This window comes from Aspergillus fijiensis (genome assembly GCF_003184825.1).
Source record: "Aspergillus fijiensis CBS 313.89 unplaced genomic scaffold BO72scaffold_57, whole genome shotgun sequence".
Taxonomy (NCBI): Eukaryota; Fungi; Ascomycota; class Eurotiomycetes; order Eurotiales; family Aspergillaceae; genus Aspergillus; species Aspergillus fijiensis.
The window spans coordinates 69,331-89,667 of record NW_024469033.1 but is presented as its reverse complement, the minus strand read 5'-3'; the positions used below and the strand labels follow the sequence as shown (position 1 = coordinate 89,667).

Here is a 20,337-nt window from a genome sequence, read left to right as displayed (position 1 = left end):
ATCTTCCCATCGCTCGAAAGCTGCGCTAATATGACAAACGCACTCGACAGGCCCCCGCCGTCTCCGTTTTACCTGCCCTTGAACGTCACTCTTTATTTGTGTCTCATATCAAACGTGCTTGCTGCTTTATATGCTCCAATCCAGGACTGCGATGAGGTCTTCAATTTTTGGGAGCCAACCCACTACCTGGCTCACGGTCATGGACTGCAGACGTGGGAATACTCTCCAGTCTATTCCATCCGCAGCTGGCTCTATGTCTCTGCTCATGCATTCGTCGGTAAAATAAGCTCGTTTGCTCTCAAAAATAAATCTTCCGAGTTCTATGCGGTCCGGTTCTTCCTTGCTATCGTTTGCGCCGCCTGTCAAACGCGACTGTACTCCGCCATCTGCCGCACGCTTAGCCCACGGATCGGCCTCGTCTTCCTGATGGTCATTCTCTTCAGCCCCGGTATTTTCCACGCATCCACAGCTTTTCTCCCGTCGAGCTTCACGATGTACATGTCTATGCTCGGGTTGACAGCCTTCTTGGATTCAAGAGGTGGTCAGAAAACAGCCCAAGGGATCATGTGGTTCGGAATCGGCGCGGTCGTCGGCTGGCCATTTGCTGGAGCTCTTATTGTCCCGCTGTTGTTGAGGGAGGTGGTAATTGGCTTCTCTAGCGGAAATTTGCCCAGATTGTTTCGTGGGGTTTTTGACGGGGCTATCAGGTGCCTCACAATTCTGGTATGCTTGAAAATCACGAAGTGTCCAAAGCGCGCTAACACTTCTCAGGTTGCTGAAGTTATGGTCGATCATGTATTTTTGCGTAAGCTCGTGATCGTGCCATGGAACATCGTCGCATACAATGTTTTTGGCGGAGAGGGTCGCGGGCCCGACATCTTCGGAACTGAGCCGTGGACATTCTATATCAGGAATCTGCTGCTGAACTTCAATATCTGGTTTGTGTTTGCGATGGCTGCGGCGCCATTGCTGGCTCTTCAGGCGGTTCTCCCTTCTCAAACAGGCGACAAGCAGACGCTGTTGAGACGCCTGGCTCTCATCACGCCCTTCTACATGTGGTTTGCGATCTTCACGGCGCAACCTCACAAGGAAGAGAGGTTCATGTATCCAGCGTATCCTTTCCTTGCCCTGAACGCATCTATCTCAGTGCATATGATTCTGTCGTATCTGGGCACCAGCGATTCCAAAAAATTGGCAGGGCGCTTCGCACCCAAGCTCAAGCTCGCAGCCGTGGCGTCAATCTTCCTCGTGGCCATCGGCGCAGGCTTCCTGCGAACCCTGGGCATGATTACCGCTTATAATGCTCCACTAAAAATCTTCGAGCCCTTGGAGCAGCCAGGAGTGGCTCAACCTGGTGATTCGCTGTGTCTGGGCAAAGAGTGGTACAGGTTCCCTTCGTCCTTCTTTTTGCCTGGTGGTATGCAAGCCAAGTTCATTCGCAGCGAGTTCCGCGGACTGCTTCCTGGCCAGTTTCCCGAGGCCAAGGACTTGGCTTCTCTTTTGCAGGGCACCTCGACGATCCCGGCGGGGATGAATGATCGGAACGAGGAAGACCTTGGAAAATACGTAAGACTACTCCAGATCTTTCCCCGCATTCTACTGCAGGTGCTAACGCGGAAGGTTAGGTGGATATTTCGCAGTGCTCCTTCCTGGTTGATTCCCAATTTCCCAGCAGAGAGACTACCGAACTGGAGCCGGACTACATCCAGGATGAAACGCACTGGGAGAAGGTGGCTTGTCACGACTTCCTCGATGCCTCTCAAACAGGTCTTCTGGGCCGTCTCATCTGGACTCCGGATCTGCCAATAGTGCCGCCATCTCTGCGACGCCACTGGGGACAGTACTGTCTGCTTCGACGACGCAGTGCGGATGCAGAGCCCCAGTACTGAAGCGCATGAGCGTGCAGAGGAGGCGGTGACTCCCCAGAACTAGTAGTAGATCAGTTACTGTAGATGAACAAACAAAACACATCATCACTGCATCGATTCTCCCCGGTTTGCCCATGTTAGTAAGTCATATGCGACCCTGCAGGAGGAGGAGCCACACAGGCTTGTCTCGCCCTCCTCTGTGGGCAACACGAGTCTTTGCCTGATTGGGAAAAGATATCCCCCGGTGCCGGGGGGGGGCTGAAGTGAGTGACACGATAGCGAGGGAGAAAGAGAGACGGGGAGAGATAAGACCGTTGGACCGCTACTGCAACTACCAGGCCAGGCCGATCACAGATTCGGGGGTTTGTGGATGCACCGGGGCATGAGACTATGTGAGGGGGTCAACCCAACCACCAGACAACGGATCTTATCGCTGAAGCCTATCTTCGGTTTTATCAGTCGCGTTCCATTAACCAAAACGGTAACAACTGCTGGCTGGTTGAAGTCTTGCCTGCATTGACGGGCTCGACGCCTTAACTCGATGTACATACGCATTCTGTATAAATATGACTGTCCCAGATTGAATAAACTCTGAATTTCCTACCATGGTGAACAATCAACAACCACTTTCATGGAACATATCGACATGATGTCATCCGAACTTATAGAGACGATCCAACACCACGCCCCCAACGTGGCCATCATCTGCCTCGCAACCACAATCGGGGTCTACCTGCTGAATAAACTTCTCGAAGCATGGAAGACGTTGGCTTTGGGGTCGAGTCGCGCCAGACAATCGACTCCGAGTCTCGAAGCGCCCAAGAACAAGAATGAGGATGTCAAGCGAACTCCTGGCGGTGAGCTACAACGAACGCATGTATAGTTGCAACCCCCAACGCTGACAGCGACACCGCACAACGAACAGTATGGACGCCTTCAGACTTCCAACGACCGCCTGCGACACCGTTCCCCGACTGGGACGTGCACAAGACGAAGCCGATTCCCTACCGTCCATTCCGATACGGACCGTGAGTCACTGCATCAGCGATATCACCCTTTGTGCTACACAGAAGTAAAACTGACCCAAGTCAAACGGACGCAGAAAATACTTCGTGACAATGGGACTCCGCAGCATGAAATGGGACGAATGGATCGGTCCGTCTGCTTTTTCCCACCTGTACACACAGACACAAACCAAAAACTAACCCCATACCCCCGAGGGGAAATCGACATACAGAACTGGACAACCACTACCTCCGCTACCACGCCGACAAAGCCAAGCGCATCGAAGAACGGGGCTCGAAATGCTGCCGCACGCACCCGGACGCAATGGACGCCGCCATCGAGCTGCTGGAAGAGCTGTACGTTTTCCCCTCCACCTTACCCCCTCCCTCCCATCCCCCAAACCACCCCCTCATTAACCCCGGCGCAAAAAAGAACAACCTACCTCCCCGAACGCTACCCAACCCTCTTCCGCAAAACCGCCACGGGCCTCACCAACCTCGCCACGCACGAAACCTTCAACACAACCCAGCGGCCCCTCCCGGAGGACCCCATGCAAACCTGCGCCCGGTTAGTGCAAGACGACCTCGCCATCATGCTCGAGCGGCCCGACGGCGAATACTACCTGCTCGCCGGCGCCGTCCTGCTCGCGGGCTTCTGGCGCCTGGAGGACAAATACGGCATGCGCCTCTCGGAGATCCACACGCACGGCGCCGTGCCCCAGTACGCCGAGAAGCTGGAGCGCGGGATGATGAACTTCTTCCGGCGGCTGCGGCCGCAGGACCCCGTCGTGCGCAACAACTACTTCATCCAGGTGGACGACGCGTTGGCCTGGTCGCACAGCATCGGCGACGAGGACAGCCCCGAGGTGTCGTGGAATACCGCGCAGAAGAACAAGGCGATCGAGCATCATTTTTTCCGCTCGGAGCGGCAGTCGCTCCGCCGCCTCCCCAAGTCCGGGGGCGTGGTGTTTACGATCCGCACGTATTTTGAGCCCATCACCAAGATTGCGGAGGAGCCGGGGGTTCCGGGGCGGTTGGCGTCCGCGGTACGGAGTTGGGGGGAGGATGTGTCCCGGTATAAGGGGAAGGAGAAGTATGAGGAAGTGTTGTTGGAGTTCTTGGATCGGAAGCATGCTGAGCAGGTGGCCCGGGGGTGGGATTTGGAGAAGGAGGAGGAGGAGGGGAGGAAGTATCCTTTCTGAGTCTTCGAGATAATTCTTGGGGGGTGGTTCGGGGATATATTGTGTGCATGGGATTTGTATATAGGTTTCTTTTATATAGGATGAGATTGTTAAGTATGGGTTTGTCTTTGGTTTCAGTTCATTATTAGGGTCCCAGTACATACTAAGTTATATCTCTTTCCTATCCGTATACCTGGTAAACCTGCCCACCTATGCAATTATGCAATCAATCACTGGAGCCAAAAACAGTACGTCTATCCATGTTGAGAACACCGACCAATTGTATCCTTCAAAGACACATACTGGGTCTAAAAGGCATAAAGACACATCCAGACAGCTCAGGTAGCGTTCATCTCAATGTCCAGCTTCTGCCGCCGGCGATGCGAGTAATCCCACTCGCGCTCCTGTCGCCACTCGCACTCATCCCGGAACTCACAGATGCGGCATTTCCACGCATCCATGACCTCCACCCCGCGCGGTGCCCGCTCGCCGCGCCACCACTCCATCTGGTCCGCCACGTAGGAGGTCAAGGAGTTCGGATCGAAGAGGAAGGATCGACTGCCCAGGACGCGTTTCTCCATCTCGGTCGTCGGCTTCGAGGAGATGTACTTCGCCGTGAGCAGCGGGGAGACGACGGTAGGGTAAGATTCGAGCGTGGCGGGCTGGAACTCGGAGGGGATGGATGGGGCCACGGAGACGGATGGTTGTGATTGGGGAAGGAAGGTCAGACGGAGGTTCTCCTTCATCAGGTTCCAGAGGGCGGCCAGGTTGTTGTGGGAGGTAAGAATGCTAGTGGAATCTTCACTGGCAGGTGGGGCGGATGAAGATTTCGGTGATGACGAGACGTCCTCGGCGTCTGCGTCTTCTTGCGTCGGGATGAAGTCCGGGTCGAACTCCTGCGACGAGAGCGCGTCGAAGTACTGGTCGTTGAGACCGCCCACTTCGTGGATGAAGGCGTCGGTAAAGGTACGCTGCGCGTCAAGGTTGTACCGCGCGGCGAGGACGTCAATGGTCACATCGTCACTGGTGATGAGGCGGTTCAGCATGTGATAGTATAGCTGGAGTTGGAGCTGCGTGGGACGGAACGAGGAACTCTTGACCGCTGGCACGGAAGCACTGCCTCGCGTCTTAACGTCGGTCAGGTAAACCCGGGGTATACTAGGGAGCTCGGAAGACCCCTGACTACTGGTTGCTTCGACAGTGCTAGCTTCCGGTTCTTCCTCTTCCCTCCCATAGACATCGGAGAGCCTCTTCCCGCCACGTGATGGTGCAAGCAGGTAGTCCGTCAGGGACATCTGATACTCCGGCAAGATAGCCCTCGATGCCTCGATGTCGGCATAATACGAGGCGGCCGTGGCCTCGAGAGCTGGATCCGGACATTCGATAGACAGTTGATCGATGACGCCAGTGACAAGCTCGCCATCCACCAAGCCCCATATCTCCAGCTCGCGCGTGATGCCATACTCTCGTAACAGCCGCAGGCCCTGGATGATATTCCAAATACGCAAGGCGAGCGCGTCCTCCTTGGTCGTGATCTCGACCGGCACCGTCGTGTAGATCTCATCCTCCAACGTCTTGTGTATCGTACTGCCGAGCTTCATCGCCGCGGTTCGACGCTTCCGGCCATGTTTCGTAAGCGAGTACCAATACTGCAGCTCACACCATGCCGGGGAGATCAGGTCCGTGACGGAGAAGGCCTTATTGGGGGGCCGTCGGAATCGCTCCACGGGAGATCGCGTATCCTCCTCTGTATTCACTGCATTGGTGGTAGTCTCGAGGTGGCGAGCGGCCTGGCGCTCGCGTTCCTTTTCTCTGCCTTCAGAGGAATTCGGATGCTCAACTAAACGCTTCGAGGAGGGCCACAGGTCAGCGTCGCGATCACAATACGGGCGAAACAATCATCCGGGGGGCGGCAAGAGGAGAAGAGAGCATTACCAGACGAGGGACCACGGTGACCTGGAATCGACGCTGGCCGACGTGCGCCGTACGGCCAAGTTCGGCGAGTTTGCCAGGCAGGCTTCTCCCTCCCAAACACCCGAGGCAACGGGCGAGACGACGAGCCTGCATATTGATCCTCGATATCTGCGATAGTCGCAGAGGCTTCGATGGGTACTGGCAAGAGTGGAGGTGACAGTGCGGGTGCTGCGACTACAGGGTCGGGGACTGTCGCGTGGTTCGGGGCGACTTTGGCGAGCAATTCGTCCAGCAGCGCCTCTTCCTCGGGCGAAAAGTCGGAGCCGTAATCGCTGCTACTGCTGCTGTCGCTATCCGCAAAGCCACCGGGAATTAGTATCGGAGACTGTGTGTGGCAGGGCATGCCTGCAATGCGTGGGGAGCGTTCATGCCATGCGATGTGGTTTGCGCTGCGTTTCGAGAGGCAGGCGGGCGAGACCACCGAGAGGAAGAGGCGAATGAGAGCGGGCCGATTGTGAAGCATCCCTCACGTCATCCTTCCACTTTTACCAACCCCAATGCTACTGTACCCTCCATTCCTCCATCAAATGGGTTAATTTGACCGAGTCACTATTAAATCTCACTCCGTTCGCATCGAGTATACCGAGCAGACAATGCTGCTGTTCGAAGTCTATATATATTCTATCGCTTTTTCACTTTATGCTAATCTATAGACAAAATGCCGCACGCCATGAAAACGTCTAATCTAGGATATCCCGATGCAAAGCCAGATAACAGAAACAAAAGAAAATGAAATATAGTGGGCCAATCACGGCCCCATCATGCCTTGATCGTCGCCGCACCAGCGCCAATGCTCACGGGCGCACTTGCCTCGGCCATCTCTGCCTCGACCTCTCGCGCCGCCTTCTGATTCAACCAGCTCAGATACGTCTGCCATCCCACCGCAATGACACCCGAGAAGATGCTGCGGAACTGCGGTGACACGTACATGAAGCTGAAGGCCGTGACGGCCGGCCACAGCTTCACGCTGTTTGAAATACTGACTGGCAGAGCCAGCTTGAGCCGTTCAAAGGTCTCCTCCAACGACTTGCCCGTCAACAGCGACTGGAGACTGAAGAAATAGGTATTGAAGACCGGGGTGAAAACCGCCTGCTGCACGCAGACTTTGGTCAGGATCGAGAGAAACTTGGACGAGTAGTTGAAGTTGTTGTGGAGGAACATGAACCTGTTTGGTGCGCCCGCAATAATCAAGTCAGCTCTTACATGCTATAGTGTGTGTTTTTTTCAGTGAATGCAGAATGTGTCATACCATTTGAAAGTCGGAATGCTCGATCCCACCCCGACCGTCAGATGCCGCAGCGTTCTCAGCGGATCGTATCCTCCACCGGCCCTTTCTTCCTTCTTTTCTTCGCTACCCGCCTTTTCTCCCTCCGAAGACTGTGCCGTCGCCGTCGCCGGGGCAGGATCCGCGGGGAACAGTAGTTGTGCACTCAGATCGCCGCAGAGATAGACGATGACCGAGCTCCAAAGCTGCGTCGCATACGGCCGGCGCTCCTGGACCCGCGAGTATGCCCGCGCCACTCTTCCCACAGGGCCAGCCTGGATGATTTGAAGCAGTGATCGCGAGCCCGTCTGTGCGGCGGTCGGCGTCGGGACGACCGGGGCGCCCGAGGCTGAGGCGGCTGTTTGTGCATTGGGTGGTGAGGAGGAGACTTTTGGGGAGGGGTCTGGTTTGGATGCTGGGGAGGAGGATTGATATCTCCGTGGTCGGAGCGGGCGGGAGAGTTGCAGCGATCGGGGGATCGGTGGTCTGGCGAAGATGATGGTGCTCATGGTGTAGGATATATGGCGTATCGAAAGAAATTCCTATATCATTATTTGCATGTATAGATCGTACAATAGTGAATGTGTCGGCGAGGGCCAGGTCAATTAAGGTCGCGAGAAAGACTCCTAGTATTGGGTTGGGCGACCGGCCACATCAATGAGCGCAGACCACGAGTCTCACAACGATAGGTTTGTTCAGTCAAGCATGCAAGCGTTTTCACGGCGTGAGAAATGCTGTCAGAGGGCGAACTAGGCACAGCGAGCTATAGTCCGTCAGCAACAAAAAGAGAAAACATGATTATGAATCATTTTGGGAGGGGGGAAAGAAACTCCGGAAGGCAAATGTCGGGAGCGCATAAGCAACAGCCGGTGCCGAGGGTCGGCGAAGCGATCCGATCGCTGGGAATTCGCTTATCTCCGAACGACCCATAAGATATGTATAGCATTTAGCTAGCTACGGTATTTTCATAGATTGCATTCAATTAATATCATTATTCAGATCGGAGAATCTCTATAGAAATGCCTGAAACAAACAGAAACTCCACCCTCTATCAACAAACAGTAAGTGGCATATACATAGAAGCACGGGGTATATCAACATGCAAATCATCGAACAATCACTGCCCAGAAAATGAGGCTGATTGTTTCATTTCACTCGACGCAGCCATCCACGGCTCACATCGACATCTTCAAAAAAAGGTAATAGATACTAAAAATTATATAGTAATCGGGGAGTGGGTAGGTGCTTTTTGAGAGGCGTTTTGAGGGCGTTTTGAAAGGCGCTCGAACCAAATCAAGTCGCAGGTAGGAGTTCGACCTTCAAAACTGCGTGTGCGATGCGGAATCAAGCTTTGAAGGACTCGCGAGTGTGGACCCGGTCGATGTCATAGGGGTTACCCTCGTAAAGCGACTGGCGAACGGAGTTCACCGTATGAGTCGAGGCCTTGCTGCGAGTGCGGTGCAGGTCCGTCAATCTCTCCTTGTGGCTCGAGTCGGAATCAGCGCTAAGGGTCTCGGCAGCCGGGGCTTCGGTGCGGTCGAATCCATGCTCCTCCTTGGTTTCCTCCTGGGGTTCTTCGGGTGCGACCTCGGCCTTCTTCATGTGCTGCGCCAGCATCTGTCGCATGAAAGCGTCGGATTCGGCAGCATACTTGCAGCGCTTGCGAATGGCGGGTCCATACTTGTAGAACATGAAGGGGAAAGGCACACAGGCCAGTGCCAAGAAAGCCGGGATACAGGTAGCCCAGTGAATACCAAGATCCTCGTACATATAGGTCGTGAAAAGAGGAAACACGGCACCGAAGATAGATCTCAGAACGGAGTTGGCGGCCAGGACCGAAGCGGCGAAGATGGTGTAGGTGTCAATGAGATAAGAAAGGTTGCTCAAGAATACCAGGACGAGGCCAAAGCCGAAGGGAACTCCAGCGGCCACACTAGCCATCCAGTGAATAGACACGTAGTCTGTCCAGGCAAACCAGAAGAGACCAACTGGAATCGCAACAGAGGCAATCAGACATGGGGGCAGGCGAGCCTCTGGGGGCGCGAAGCCGCCGTGCTTCTGAGAAACACGAATGTACCGCTTGTTATCGAGGATGTTGTAAACCACAGCCCCGATCATACCCACCATGATGCCTAAGAATGGAAGACTGCCAACTCCCTGGTTCCAGCCACGGTGCAGCTCGTAGACAATAGGATAGGCAGCGAACAGCATGTAGAGGGTTCCGTAAACGATGGCGATGTAGAGAGAAAGCAGGAACACGATCGGCTCCTTGAAGAGCAGGATCCAGGGGCGGGACAGCGCAGTCTTGAAGGCCTGTCCAAGGGTGGTCTTGCCCTGATCGATGTCGGTCTTGCTGCGATAGATCTTTCCGGTAAGCTTGGTCAGTTTCTCTGCACGGCGACGAAGCAGGACTGGTGCGTAGGTTTCCGGGACAGTCAACGATCCAAGAATCCAGACAACGCCCGTGAAGGCACCCAGGAAACCCATCACCCATTTCCATCCGGCATTCATACCCAGGAAACCGCCAATAATAGGGCCGAGCACGGGACCTGTATCACAGAATGGTGGTTAGCAGCAGGTCGAGATGGCAAGACGTAGAGAGAATGTAACATACCCAGGAAAGGAGCAGCGGCGAACAAACTTGTCGCAACACCTCTTTGACTGGCAGGGAACATATCGGCGATGACACCACCAGCGTTGGTCATGGGCGACGATCCGAAAGAACCTGCGAAGAAACGAAGGATGATGAGGGTCCAGGCGTTCTTGGAACCAGCAGCGCCGGCAGTGAACGCCGTGAGCGCCATGTAAGTGACACAATACACAATTTGACGGCCAAACATTTCCGACAGCGGTGCCCACAGGAGCGGACCTGCATCTTTGTTAGGATGAACTGGTGAAAACACACGTGCGAAAACAAGGAGACGGATTGCGGAGCGTACCAATAGCGAAACCAAGAACGAAAAGAGAGACACCGAGGGTCGCAACCTCGGTACCGATTCCAAAGTCTTCTTCAATTTCGACAATACCACCAGTGTAGGCTGATGACACAAGGGCGACGGCCAAGGTCGCGAGCGCCATCATCATGGTGAAAGTCCACTTCTTCGTCTCGCTGAACTGCATGGGGTTGCGGGGATCCTGGGGGAGCCAGGTGACTGCATACGGATCCTCATCGGTACCGGATCCAGGATAGTGATGATCGATAATTTCCTGAGTTAACACGCCTTGGTCGGTCAACAGACGCCAGAATGGGATCTTGTTGCTGGCAATAGCGATGGCCGAAGGCCCACTGTCCCCCTTGTCGTTGGCCATCGCGGAGGGAGAAGGGCGAGTTGTTGGTGAGGACTGGTAGTCGACAGTCGATCAGGTAGCTGACAGAGTTGGATGATCGTGGAATGTAAGTTGTTGGTTGAAGTACAGATTAGGTAGGTTGAGTGTGAGGTTCAAGCCTTGCTCGACCGATAAGATACCGGTTAAGGTAACCACCAAGGGTCCAAACAAACAACCGTCGTTAGTAGTGACCGAGTCAACCCGAGATGTATAGTAGCAGGCTAGGAGACTAAAATGTAGTCAGTGTAACCAGCTGCTTGGTAAATCACTCTAGCCGACGTCTTAAAAAGACGATCAAATCACGTAGGTATGATCTATCAATGGATAATCTTCAGCTTGAAACCGAAACAACCTACGTACGATCGAGGGACATGGCATCGGATATATACAGCGGCCTAGCGACTAAGGAGAGGGGCTAGAAATTTCTGCTAATGTCTGCACCACCTGGCATTGTCCCACCACGGCCACCACGGCGTCATCTTGCCCTGGCGCTACAGACGGGAACGACTAATCGTTGTAGGGACTTTTGGGGACTTTAGCCTCGGATCTTCGCCGGTCTGAGACCAAAGCGAGGAACCCAGGGACACACCAGTCCAGCGATTCCCAAAACGGGGGCTTTCTGCCGACATTCGTGCACAGAGGCCGGCTTATGCAGGGCACAAATTCATCACTGGGGCGGGCGAGACTGCATGGCCTCAGCCAATGTGGGCCGACGAACCCACCCAGGAGGCTCGAAATTCTGGTTCCATGGGCAAATCCGCACACCTCGTGGACGGCAATCCCGATGGCGTCTGCGAGGGCTCGATATGATTAGTCGGTGATGAAGAGAAAAGTGCTGATGTGGGGGGATCCTGTGTGGTGGAAATTTTATCTTTCGACAGGGGAACTTACCGAGGTCCAGGAGATCAGGCAGACAGCTGCCTTACATAACCCACGGTCCTAGCCCAGATATGGCCGTTTCAGATTGCTTAGCAGAAAATTATGGACAGCCCACCGTCGAAGGATCTGAGCGGGATATTGGATGATGGGACTGGACTGATCATGAGAACAATGCCAAAAACCCTGCTCGACGATGATGGCTGATCGGGGGGGTGAGAGAAAGAGATATCATCATTGTGACATGCAGCCTGTTCAGAACCTTATGCTGCATCGAGTCGCATAGAAGTCCCGAGACAGGCTTAGCGTTTTCTAGAACGGGCAGTTCCATGGATGGATATGATGAGTCGAACTAGAACATCAGCGCGAGGACCTCTCCTTCCTACGGTACGGAAGAAATGATTCAGACACGCCAAGCGGGCTACGGGATCCCGACGATAATCCCACTTCATAAACAACATGATTAACAATCATCTTCCTGCTCAAAGTGGGCCGAATCAAGCGCAATATCCGACTATTGACTAAAGATCGTTTCTTGCATAACAGGCCTTGCGTGGCCTTTCACAGCATAGTCAACAACACTGCAGTCACGATCTCGTGCGGTCATATCAGCAACTATAACGCAGCCCAGAGATAATGGCTCGGTTAAGTAGCCTGAGTGTACGGGGTAAAGACGAGTCAACTATGTCACAGGCCCGTCAGTATCAACATGCAGCTACTGGCCATTTTGCAGGGGTTGAGAGGGGGATGATACTCACGCCTCAGCACTTTTGCAGGAACAAATCAACCCCAATATAAATAGATGATTGTCGGATTACGCCGCCGCCCCACCCCTCGCACATCGCTGACCGGCTAGTCGACTGCCTGTTGGACTACTTCATCTTAATCATTTCTACTCCGTACTCATGATCTAAACGTTATATCAGACGCTTGGATTTTATAAAGGTTCATAAAAGCTTTGTGATCGGCATTCAATCAACATTGGCATCAAAAAAAGTCCATAATGCAAAGTCTGTTCCGGAGAAGCAAGCTGTGAGTTGGCGGTCTTGTCCTTCTCTCGAGGAATCTTCCGCAGGCGCCAGTGGCTTGATTGCCCCCCTGCCCTCTTACTCAGTGGTTCATTGAGGAGTGTAAGCGAAGGGAGGTCACACCGCATCCCCCGACCGTGCTACCAACTAACACTGGAGAAATACGAATTGAAGAGCAGAACGCGCACCCGGCGGTCTGACTCGCATTCGACCTGTTCCCTTTGTCCCGGGCCCCGTCGATCCGGAGAGAGGGGGGAGGGGGCATGCGGATGGGGATGGACTGATCGCAATCCAGATCAGGGAAGTGACACCTGGTACCTACGAGTAGGTGGGCTACAGGTGACTGTCTCGATTTCGTCCTTATGATATCTGAGCCGAGCCTCAAGCCTCGCGTCCGTGCTCTTTTCTCTCGGGCCAAATCCTTTACCAATCGGGGATGACTTACTTAGCCGGTGCATGCTGCGCTGCCGGGTCGTATCACCATGACTCTTTGCCCGGGCCTAGTCGGGCTTACGAAAATCATCTGGCTCCTCGCTGCCATCGTTAGCTGAAGCTCCATCATGGAGCAACATCCACAAACAAAAGAAACAAAATTTTCCGAGCAGATCGCGCCAAAGGTCTTGTGACTTTTGGGCTATTCAGACACAACACGCGACATAACGACGTGGCAAGTGCACGTAAGCTTTTCCGACTTGAGGCAGCCATTGTATAGCGCAAGGTTTTATGCTTTATGCACAATGTAACGTTTCCATACCTCCACAAGCATGGAGAGTGCAGGATGACAATTGATCCCCTTGGCAGATTGCAGTCGGAAGACTTCGCCTCGAGTCATCTGGTCCGAACGGCGGCCACCTCTTTGGTCGACTGATTCCGTGCAAGTCCTCAAATGTTGACACACTCATACTTAGGAAGACTGCCTTCCCTCACCGGTTCTTTCGTTCTCTTTTGTCTCAACTGCAAGCCAAGATCGGAAACCTGGTTCCGATCGCCCTGCATTTCCAGAGTTGAGACTATGACGAGGCTAGGCCGTCGATTGCAACATCGTCATAGAGATTCATTCTGTGGCTGAGTGCTTTGAGTGGCTAGGGCGTCGAGAACAAACCGGGTACGCCTCATATCTTCCTCCATCAAGACGGTATGAATCTGACCCAAGTGCTACTGTGACTCAGATATTAGAATTGCTCATTTGCTGCAAAGACCCCAGAATGAGACAGTCCCCTCTGTATGATGAAGAAGTCTTCTGAGGCTGAGACGATTCAGGATCGACTATCGATAAGAGGCGCTGGCGGGAGTGAGTGGGGAGAATGCGCCCGCAGGCTCTAGTCACTCTGTAGTCCATACTTATGCAGTAAGCCTAACTTGCCCAGGGCAGCTCAGCCGACGCTTGGACCAAGGGCCTATAGATACAGCAATCTTCTTAACTTACACTCTCTTCGCATGATAAAGTAAGGTCTCTGGGTTCTCACCTTGACACAATAAGAACGCGTATATTCTTGATCCATCAACGCTGGAGATCATCGACATTATGGACGTACACCCAGACCAGACGGTCGCAGTTCCCAAACCCGCAGAATTCTCCCGACCGGTGGCCTCCCTGTACAGTACTACTAACAGCCACGACGACCTACTATCGTTTCTCGAGGCGATACTCCTTCAGGTGAACCCTTGTCGCGGTCGCAGTACTCCTTGACAACACTAACTTCTTTCACAGTCCTATATACAGGCTCCCTCTCACACCAACGCCGTCTTGTCTTAATCCCATCATGACCCCCCCCTTTCCCTCCGCCATTCGTCATTTCCAGACTCGTCTTGTCCAAAAGAATTTGAACCCGTCCGTCCGCTTCCGCCCGAACCGGCCTTTGCCATCGCCATCGCCATTGCAGCGACAGAGACCGTGACCGATCTACCTACAAAGCACCGTCCAAATACCCTGTAAAACAATTCGACTTTTCTTCCTAGAACATAAAAGTCGAAAGCCGCAGGCATACATTGATAGAAGGAAAACCAAACCTAGAATGGCGAAGTTGTTCCTGGTTCGATAATCTTCGAGAAATGACGGAAAGACTCAAACGGCTGGCTGGCTGGCCGGCTCCCCAGGGGTCGGTCGCCCACTGTTCGTCTAATTTGCCAGGGTATTTTTGGCCCATTTCGCCACCTCGCCAGGTGAGCGAAGGATGAGCCCCTATGAGTCAGGAAAGGGGGGCTGGGTCCCTTCATGCCAGCGTAGATTCTCTACAAACGAGTAAAAGTAGAATCGGGATGCTGCAGGAGAGGGCAGACGATACTGAAAGACACGTCATAAGGATTTTCTAATACGTTTACATTCTCGGTATCGCGGCGCGTCGCGGCTCGCCAGACTCTTTCCTCCCGACCATGGGGCAAGGAACAGAACCTACACAAGGAATCAGACTACAAAGCATATGTCATCAGACCAGGATTTAGTCCACCACTAAAGAGATAGAACATCATCACTAGGCGAATCACAAAGCTGGATTGGATTGCATCGTCATAGATCCTGCATTTCGCGTCTATGCCATCCGATGGCGCTTCCGATGGAAGTCGCTTCTCGAATCAAATCATCTGTAATGTACATATTCGGACGGATGCATCGCCACGATCATCAATCCACCCCAGAGCCGCTCGAGAGAAACAAACTCGGCAGCCTACTATTTATTGCGTAGCAAGAGAAATCACAAAACCCATTTGCCGAGAGACCCGTTGTGAAATTCGCAAAAGAAGAAACCCATCATGTATCGCCAGTAGTCATGAAATAAGCAAAGAAAGAAACCCCGTTATCGCCATCCCATAAAAGAGCCAACCAGTTGCAGAGATAGACTCATCCGAAGATTAAATGAATCTAGGAGCGCTCACCGCGGAGACGGCGGGCAAGCTGGATGTCCTTGGACTGGATGGTGACACGCTTGGCGTGGATGGCGCACAAGTTGGTGTCCTCGAAGAGGGAGACGAGGTAGGCCTCAACGGACTCCTGGAGAGCACCGATGGCAGAGGACTGGAAGCGGAGGTCGGACTTGAAGTCCTGGGCGATTTCACGGACCAGACGCTGGAAGGGGAGCTTGCGGATGAGGAGCTCAGTGCTCTTCTGGTAGCGACGGATCTCACGGAGAGCGACGGTACCTGTGGGGGGAAGGTATTAGAAGAGATGATCCAGTGACCACTTTGATAGGGAAGGAACATACCGGGCTTGTAACGGTGAGGCTTCTTGACACCGCCGGTGGAGGGAGCGGCCTTGCGGGCAGCCTTGGAAGCGAGCTGCTTACGGGGAGCCTTGCCACCAGTGGACTTACCTGTAAAGCAAAGTGGTTAGCATGATGGTTCGGGTGAGGTGAGGCGCGTTCAAGGAGTGAGACGTGTCGCGACCATGACGCGAGATGAAGAACCCCCTTGAAGAGGAACGACAGGGACAGTGAGGTGAAGTGGAACTTACGGGCAGTCTGCTTGGTTCTAGCCATTTTAGATGTTTAGGTTTGATGAATTAAGTCGACTTGAGATGGAAAGATAAAGTTGTGGATGGTTGTCGATGATAGAAGTAGTAAGGTGTCGACGGGATTGGGGAGATGTAAGAAGGATGGAGGAGGTGGGTGGGGGGCAGTATTTGTAGTAAGCGAGAGGGGTGGGTAGTGATCTGGGTGGTGAAGTGTGAGGGGGGCGGGTGGGTGAGTGAATTGGCAGTAATGGAGGGTGGCCTTAGCGCCCGTTTCCTTTGATCCAAAAATCGATCGGAAAGCAGTACACCATAAGCTCTGATTTCGGGTCTCACTTTTGGCGGGCAAAATCAAAGGGCCAGCAGGCAGTTTCGGGCGGGAAGGGAAAAGGCGGTCCTGCGCTAAGCGAGTTTCTTCCCGCCCGTCAGCCAATAGGATCACAGGATCACGCATCTAGAATGCCCCCCTGCCACCTCTTTGATCTCAACCTCAGGGAAGGGATGAAGGGCCATCAGAATGCTTGGTAGAATGCCAGCCATCGGCCAGAATGTCTCTGATCTTCTTTGATCGTTGATCTCGGTGGTTGGGGACATTCCGGGGCAGATCAAGTCTGAGGCAGCGGAATCACCACTGCTCGGTCACGTTGCCGGCCAGATCAAGCCCGCCGTCCGGGATCCTGTCCGCTGATTGGTTGATTCGGGTCTTAGCGTGTGATTCCAACGCCCTCCCCGCCCTCTGCCTTTCGCTATACAAATAATCCCCCGTCCCATGGAAGCCTCTCCTCCTTCTTCCCTTAACATCTATCACCAGCTTTAATCGCCCATTCTATCTCCACCTCTTATCACCTCACCAACTTTAATTCAACTCTAATTCCGTTTCACAACAAACCGTCAACATGACTGGACGTAAGTCTATTGCTTCCACTTAGACCTGATTCCTCCATCGGAATCAACTCTCCCATCTCATGCATCATGTAAACTGACATGACGCGTTTCCAATAGGTGGCAAAGGTGGAAAGGGTCTCGGAAAGGGTGGTGCCAAGCGTCACCGCAAGATTTTGCGTGACAACATCCAGGGTATCACCAAGCCCGCTATCCGCCGTCTCGCTCGTCGTGGTGGTGTCAAGCGTATCTCTGCCATGATCTACGAGGAGACCCGTGGTGTCCTCAAGACCTTCCTCGAGGGTGTCATCCGTGACGCCGTCACCTACACTGAGCACGCTAAGCGCAAGACCGTCACCTCCCTCGATGTCGTCTACGCTCTCAAGCGTCAAGGCCGTAAGTTTGCTCCTAGAACGCGTCCACTCCAAGCAACGCATTCTAATTCGTTTTTCTCCCTCAGGCACCCTCTACGGTTTCGGTGGTTAAACGCGTTCTTCTTTTCCTGCTCTTTTCTTTTTAGCCATCCTGCGCGGTCGGCGCGTCAGTTGTCCTTCCGCAGCAGTGACGCGACGGGTTGCTTTTTCGGGTTGGTTCATGGTATGACTGGGACGTTGGGGTGTTCTTGATCTTTTTATTACAAGTATCCATGGGTCTGGGTTTGCTTTATCGCACTTTATTTTACTTTTACGCGTCCACTACTGGTCTGCTAGTGCGCGCGCTTGAATTTTCTGTATCATAGCGGCCTTTATGCTTCCGGCTGGTGCCATAGGCTAAACACGATCGCGCGACCTACCTAAGACGCGGTCGAATATGAATACAAACGGTCGAAAGAACTCAAAACAATTTTCTCTGTGTCTCTTTGCGTGGCTTGCTTCTGGTCGCTGTCCTTTAGTTTTCGCCTTTATTGTGCGTTTGCCTTGTTCGGTTGTGCTGCGACGCGTGTCGCTTCGCGGCGTGATTGCGGGCCTCCGTCAACTCGTTAATTTGACTCCTCAGGCATCATCCCCCCTCTCCTGTGTTGATTTGATTGTTCTAGTATGATCGTAGCTTCCGAATGCCTCTTCGTATGTCGTTGTATATGTAGGAGCAATGCATCGCTCTTGTGCATTTTACGCTGTTTTGATGTAGTCATGTTCATCCGATTCTTGGTCTGTAGTCTGGATGTTCTACGCGACGTCAATATTAATGTCCCTTTTCCACGCCGATCTTCCCAGGTATTTTACTTTTGATGGGCTTTGTCGGTAATGAAACTGGTCACTTTTGATTGTGTGGTCCTTGCACTGTGAATATCGTATGTTATGGTGGAAGATCAGGGATAATGCTGAGACTTAATACCAAGACTGTGGTGAATGCTGCAATATATATCATAGCACCTTCCGAGCAGACCCCAACACCATCCTACACTCTACTAAATCAGGACAGCACTGCAATAACACACCAAAATAAAGGCAGAATCTCAAAAAATACAGGCCACAGAGCCATCAGAAACAAACTCGACATCATAGCACCGATATCAAGAGTGTAATCATGCACATCAAATAGTGATAGCTGGGGGGTTCAACTCGACACCGACCCGAACCCGCGGAAAACCCGCCGGGGTTCAACCCAAGCTCGAGGGACCTGGCACCGATTCCACATACATACAGTGGAGGTTAATCCGCCCGAGGCGTCGCCAAACCATGCTCTTCACAACCACGAAAAAAAAACGCTCGAAAGCAAAAAGCCAGCGATGACTAGAATACTCACCAGAAAACTTCTGGCGCGAGGCCAATACATACTCGGATGCAAAACAGAGCACCATCGCAACCACACGGAGCTCATAACGTACAGTATATGCTTCCCCGTACCACGCCGCGGCCCCGGCTCCAGCATGAAACGCGTGATACGTACAGTAGACACTCGCTATGACGAACGATATGGAAAGCCAACTTGGTCCATCGTACCAAGGAACTCTCCACACTGAGATCGATTCACGTGAAACTGGCCGAAAAACGCGAAAAAAGGTCGTTATATCGAGGAATCCGGTATGGCGAGGTTCGGTACAACAAGGATTCACCATATTGTCGCAGAGGAATCCATCGTGAACACACATTCTGGCAACTCTGAACTAAGACGGAGTAGGCCTGAGCATAAATACTACGCGTCACAGACACTATTCACAACACACGCGGAAGTTACACATATCAAGTCTTGTCCATGACGCGGCGAAGAAACACGACGCGCCAATATGATCGGATTGCATCAAGAGATCAGATGCATTCACAGCTACGATCGCAATGACCGACAAACAACCCCACAGAAAGGCACGCGGACAAAACTTCCCGACCCCAACGAAAAGAGCGACCGCATCGCCAACAGGTTCAACCCGGGTTCAACCCATTCCAACCGCTCAGGTTGAACCCGAGATCAGACGGACAGCAACCACACGGCAGATCCGAAAGATGACGCGTTCTACACCACCGAACGAGAGCCGGGAGCCAGGACAAAAGGGAGGACGAGCAGAAGACTGAGATGACCAGAGACGGTTAAGCTTCAACATGGCACTCCACGGAGCTGGATCAATATCAATCAACCCAGTCCGACCAGGGCGATGGCAAGCACAGCAGAAGACTAGAGCAATCAACTCAAGCAATATACGATCGCTGTGGAAAGTCAACTTCAATTACTGCTAACAAGGATCGCAACACCCTGCTCTGCCACAGGTTAACCCACCGGCTCGCCCTAGATCCGACACCGATGCGCCCAAGGTCAGACAGTTTGTGACTCGATGAGAAGTGCTCCATAATACGAAGCCCAGCAGAATACGATCAGCCCGGGTCTGAGTCGTTTGCGGAGCTCTGGTCAATGACCATTGTCTGAACTGGGGTGGCGACGGCAGGACAATGTACACCGAGACACGGAGATACCAGGAAGTGACGCGATTGATCACGCGGGATTCCTAGCTGACTTGTCATCTCGCAAGGCTACTATAGGTCCTGCCATCGATATTCTGAACACAGATGTTTTCCGCGACGGCAACGAGGAGAGATCGTAGACCAGCGTATCCAGCCCCTCCTTCCACTACCTCGACGAATCCCAGTGGAAAAACCCCGCTTCAGGACAGACATGCGACGGACGCGATCAAGTCTGGGACAAGGGGCACTCACAAAGCAAAAGACAAAACGGGCCGAGGAACTTGGAACCCGTCGACCAGATGCTGGTTAAAAGTTCACAATGCCCAGTGTACAGTCCACCTGCTGAGCATCATGAGCAAAGCCACAAGCAGTTACGCAAAGACAGTTCGGCCTATCGGTTAGTCACTACATGACTCACACCCGTTGGGAGCGGCGTATGGCTCCGGCAAGTCGCCCTGTCTGCACAGAATGCCGACAGTGCTCATTCCGAAACGAGACGATGCAGCGCCATGCTACGGGAGTATATGGACCAGAAACATCGAGGTACATCTGCCGATGACACTCAATGCTGGGCTGGATGACATACTCCTGCCTGCA

General features: G+C 53.2%; 6 protein-coding genes across 6 annotated transcripts; 2 read left to right on the top strand and 4 right to left on the bottom strand.

Moving 5' to 3' along the window:
- Positions 1 to 30: 30 nt before the first annotated feature.
- BO72DRAFT_517950 (uncharacterized protein) lies at positions 31 to 4,074 on the top strand (the record flags this gene model as incomplete). The annotated part of the gene is made up of 7 exons (XM_040949634.1): positions 31 to 723; positions 772 to 1,566; positions 1,626 to 1,863; positions 2,794 to 2,896; positions 2,971 to 3,023; positions 3,106 to 3,229; positions 3,306 to 4,074. 7 exons carry the CDS (start codon positions 31 to 33, stop codon positions 4,072 to 4,074), a joined length of 2,775 nt encoding a protein of 924 aa, XP_040797659.1.
- Positions 4,075 to 4,179: 105 nt separating this feature from the next.
- On the bottom strand, positions 4,180 to 6,448 carry BO72DRAFT_451477 (exonuclease V). Its single transcript, XM_040945492.1, has 2 exons — positions 5,989 to 6,448; positions 4,180 to 5,900 (listed from the first exon to the last, which is right to left on the bottom strand). The coding sequence occupies exons 1-2, from the start codon at positions 6,118 to 6,120 to the stop codon at positions 4,392 to 4,394; spliced, it is 1,641 nt and encodes a 546-aa protein (XP_040797658.1). The 5' UTR covers positions 6,121 to 6,448; the 3' UTR covers positions 4,180 to 4,391.
- A 316-nt stretch (positions 6,449 to 6,764) lies between these two features.
- Positions 6,765 to 8,088, bottom strand: BO72DRAFT_451474 (Mpv17/PMP22 family protein). Its single transcript, XM_040945491.1, has 2 exons — positions 7,277 to 8,088; positions 6,765 to 7,192 (listed from the first exon to the last, which is right to left on the bottom strand). The coding sequence occupies exons 1-2, from the start codon at positions 7,798 to 7,800 to the stop codon at positions 6,787 to 6,789; spliced, it is 930 nt and encodes a 309-aa protein (XP_040797657.1). The 5' UTR covers positions 7,801 to 8,088; the 3' UTR covers positions 6,765 to 6,786.
- A 501-nt stretch (positions 8,089 to 8,589) lies between these two features.
- BO72DRAFT_229447 (MFS transporter) lies at positions 8,590 to 10,981 on the bottom strand. The gene is made up of 3 exons (XM_040939841.1): positions 10,231 to 10,981; positions 9,906 to 10,160; positions 8,590 to 9,840 (listed from the first exon to the last, which is right to left on the bottom strand). Exons 1-3 carry the CDS (start codon positions 10,598 to 10,600, stop codon positions 8,636 to 8,638), a joined length of 1,830 nt encoding a protein of 609 aa, XP_040797656.1. The 5' UTR covers positions 10,601 to 10,981; the 3' UTR covers positions 8,590 to 8,635.
- Positions 10,982 to 14,958: 3,977 nt separating this feature from the next.
- On the bottom strand, positions 14,959 to 16,312 carry hhtA (histone H3). Its single transcript, XM_040939842.1, has 3 exons — positions 15,968 to 16,312; positions 15,720 to 15,827; positions 14,959 to 15,657 (listed from the first exon to the last, which is right to left on the bottom strand). Exons 1-3 carry the CDS (start codon positions 15,990 to 15,992, stop codon positions 15,380 to 15,382), a joined length of 411 nt encoding a protein of 136 aa, XP_040797655.1. The 5' UTR covers positions 15,993 to 16,312; the 3' UTR covers positions 14,959 to 15,379.
- Positions 16,313 to 16,998: 686 nt separating this feature from the next.
- Positions 16,999 to 17,332, top strand: BO72DRAFT_386662 (histone H4; the record flags this gene model as incomplete). Its single annotated transcript, XM_040941643.1, has 2 exons — positions 16,999 to 17,242; positions 17,307 to 17,332. Coding segments are annotated over 2 exons (270 nt in total), but the record flags the coding sequence as incomplete, so codon positions are not given.
- Positions 17,333 to 20,337: the final 3,005 nt, after the last annotated feature.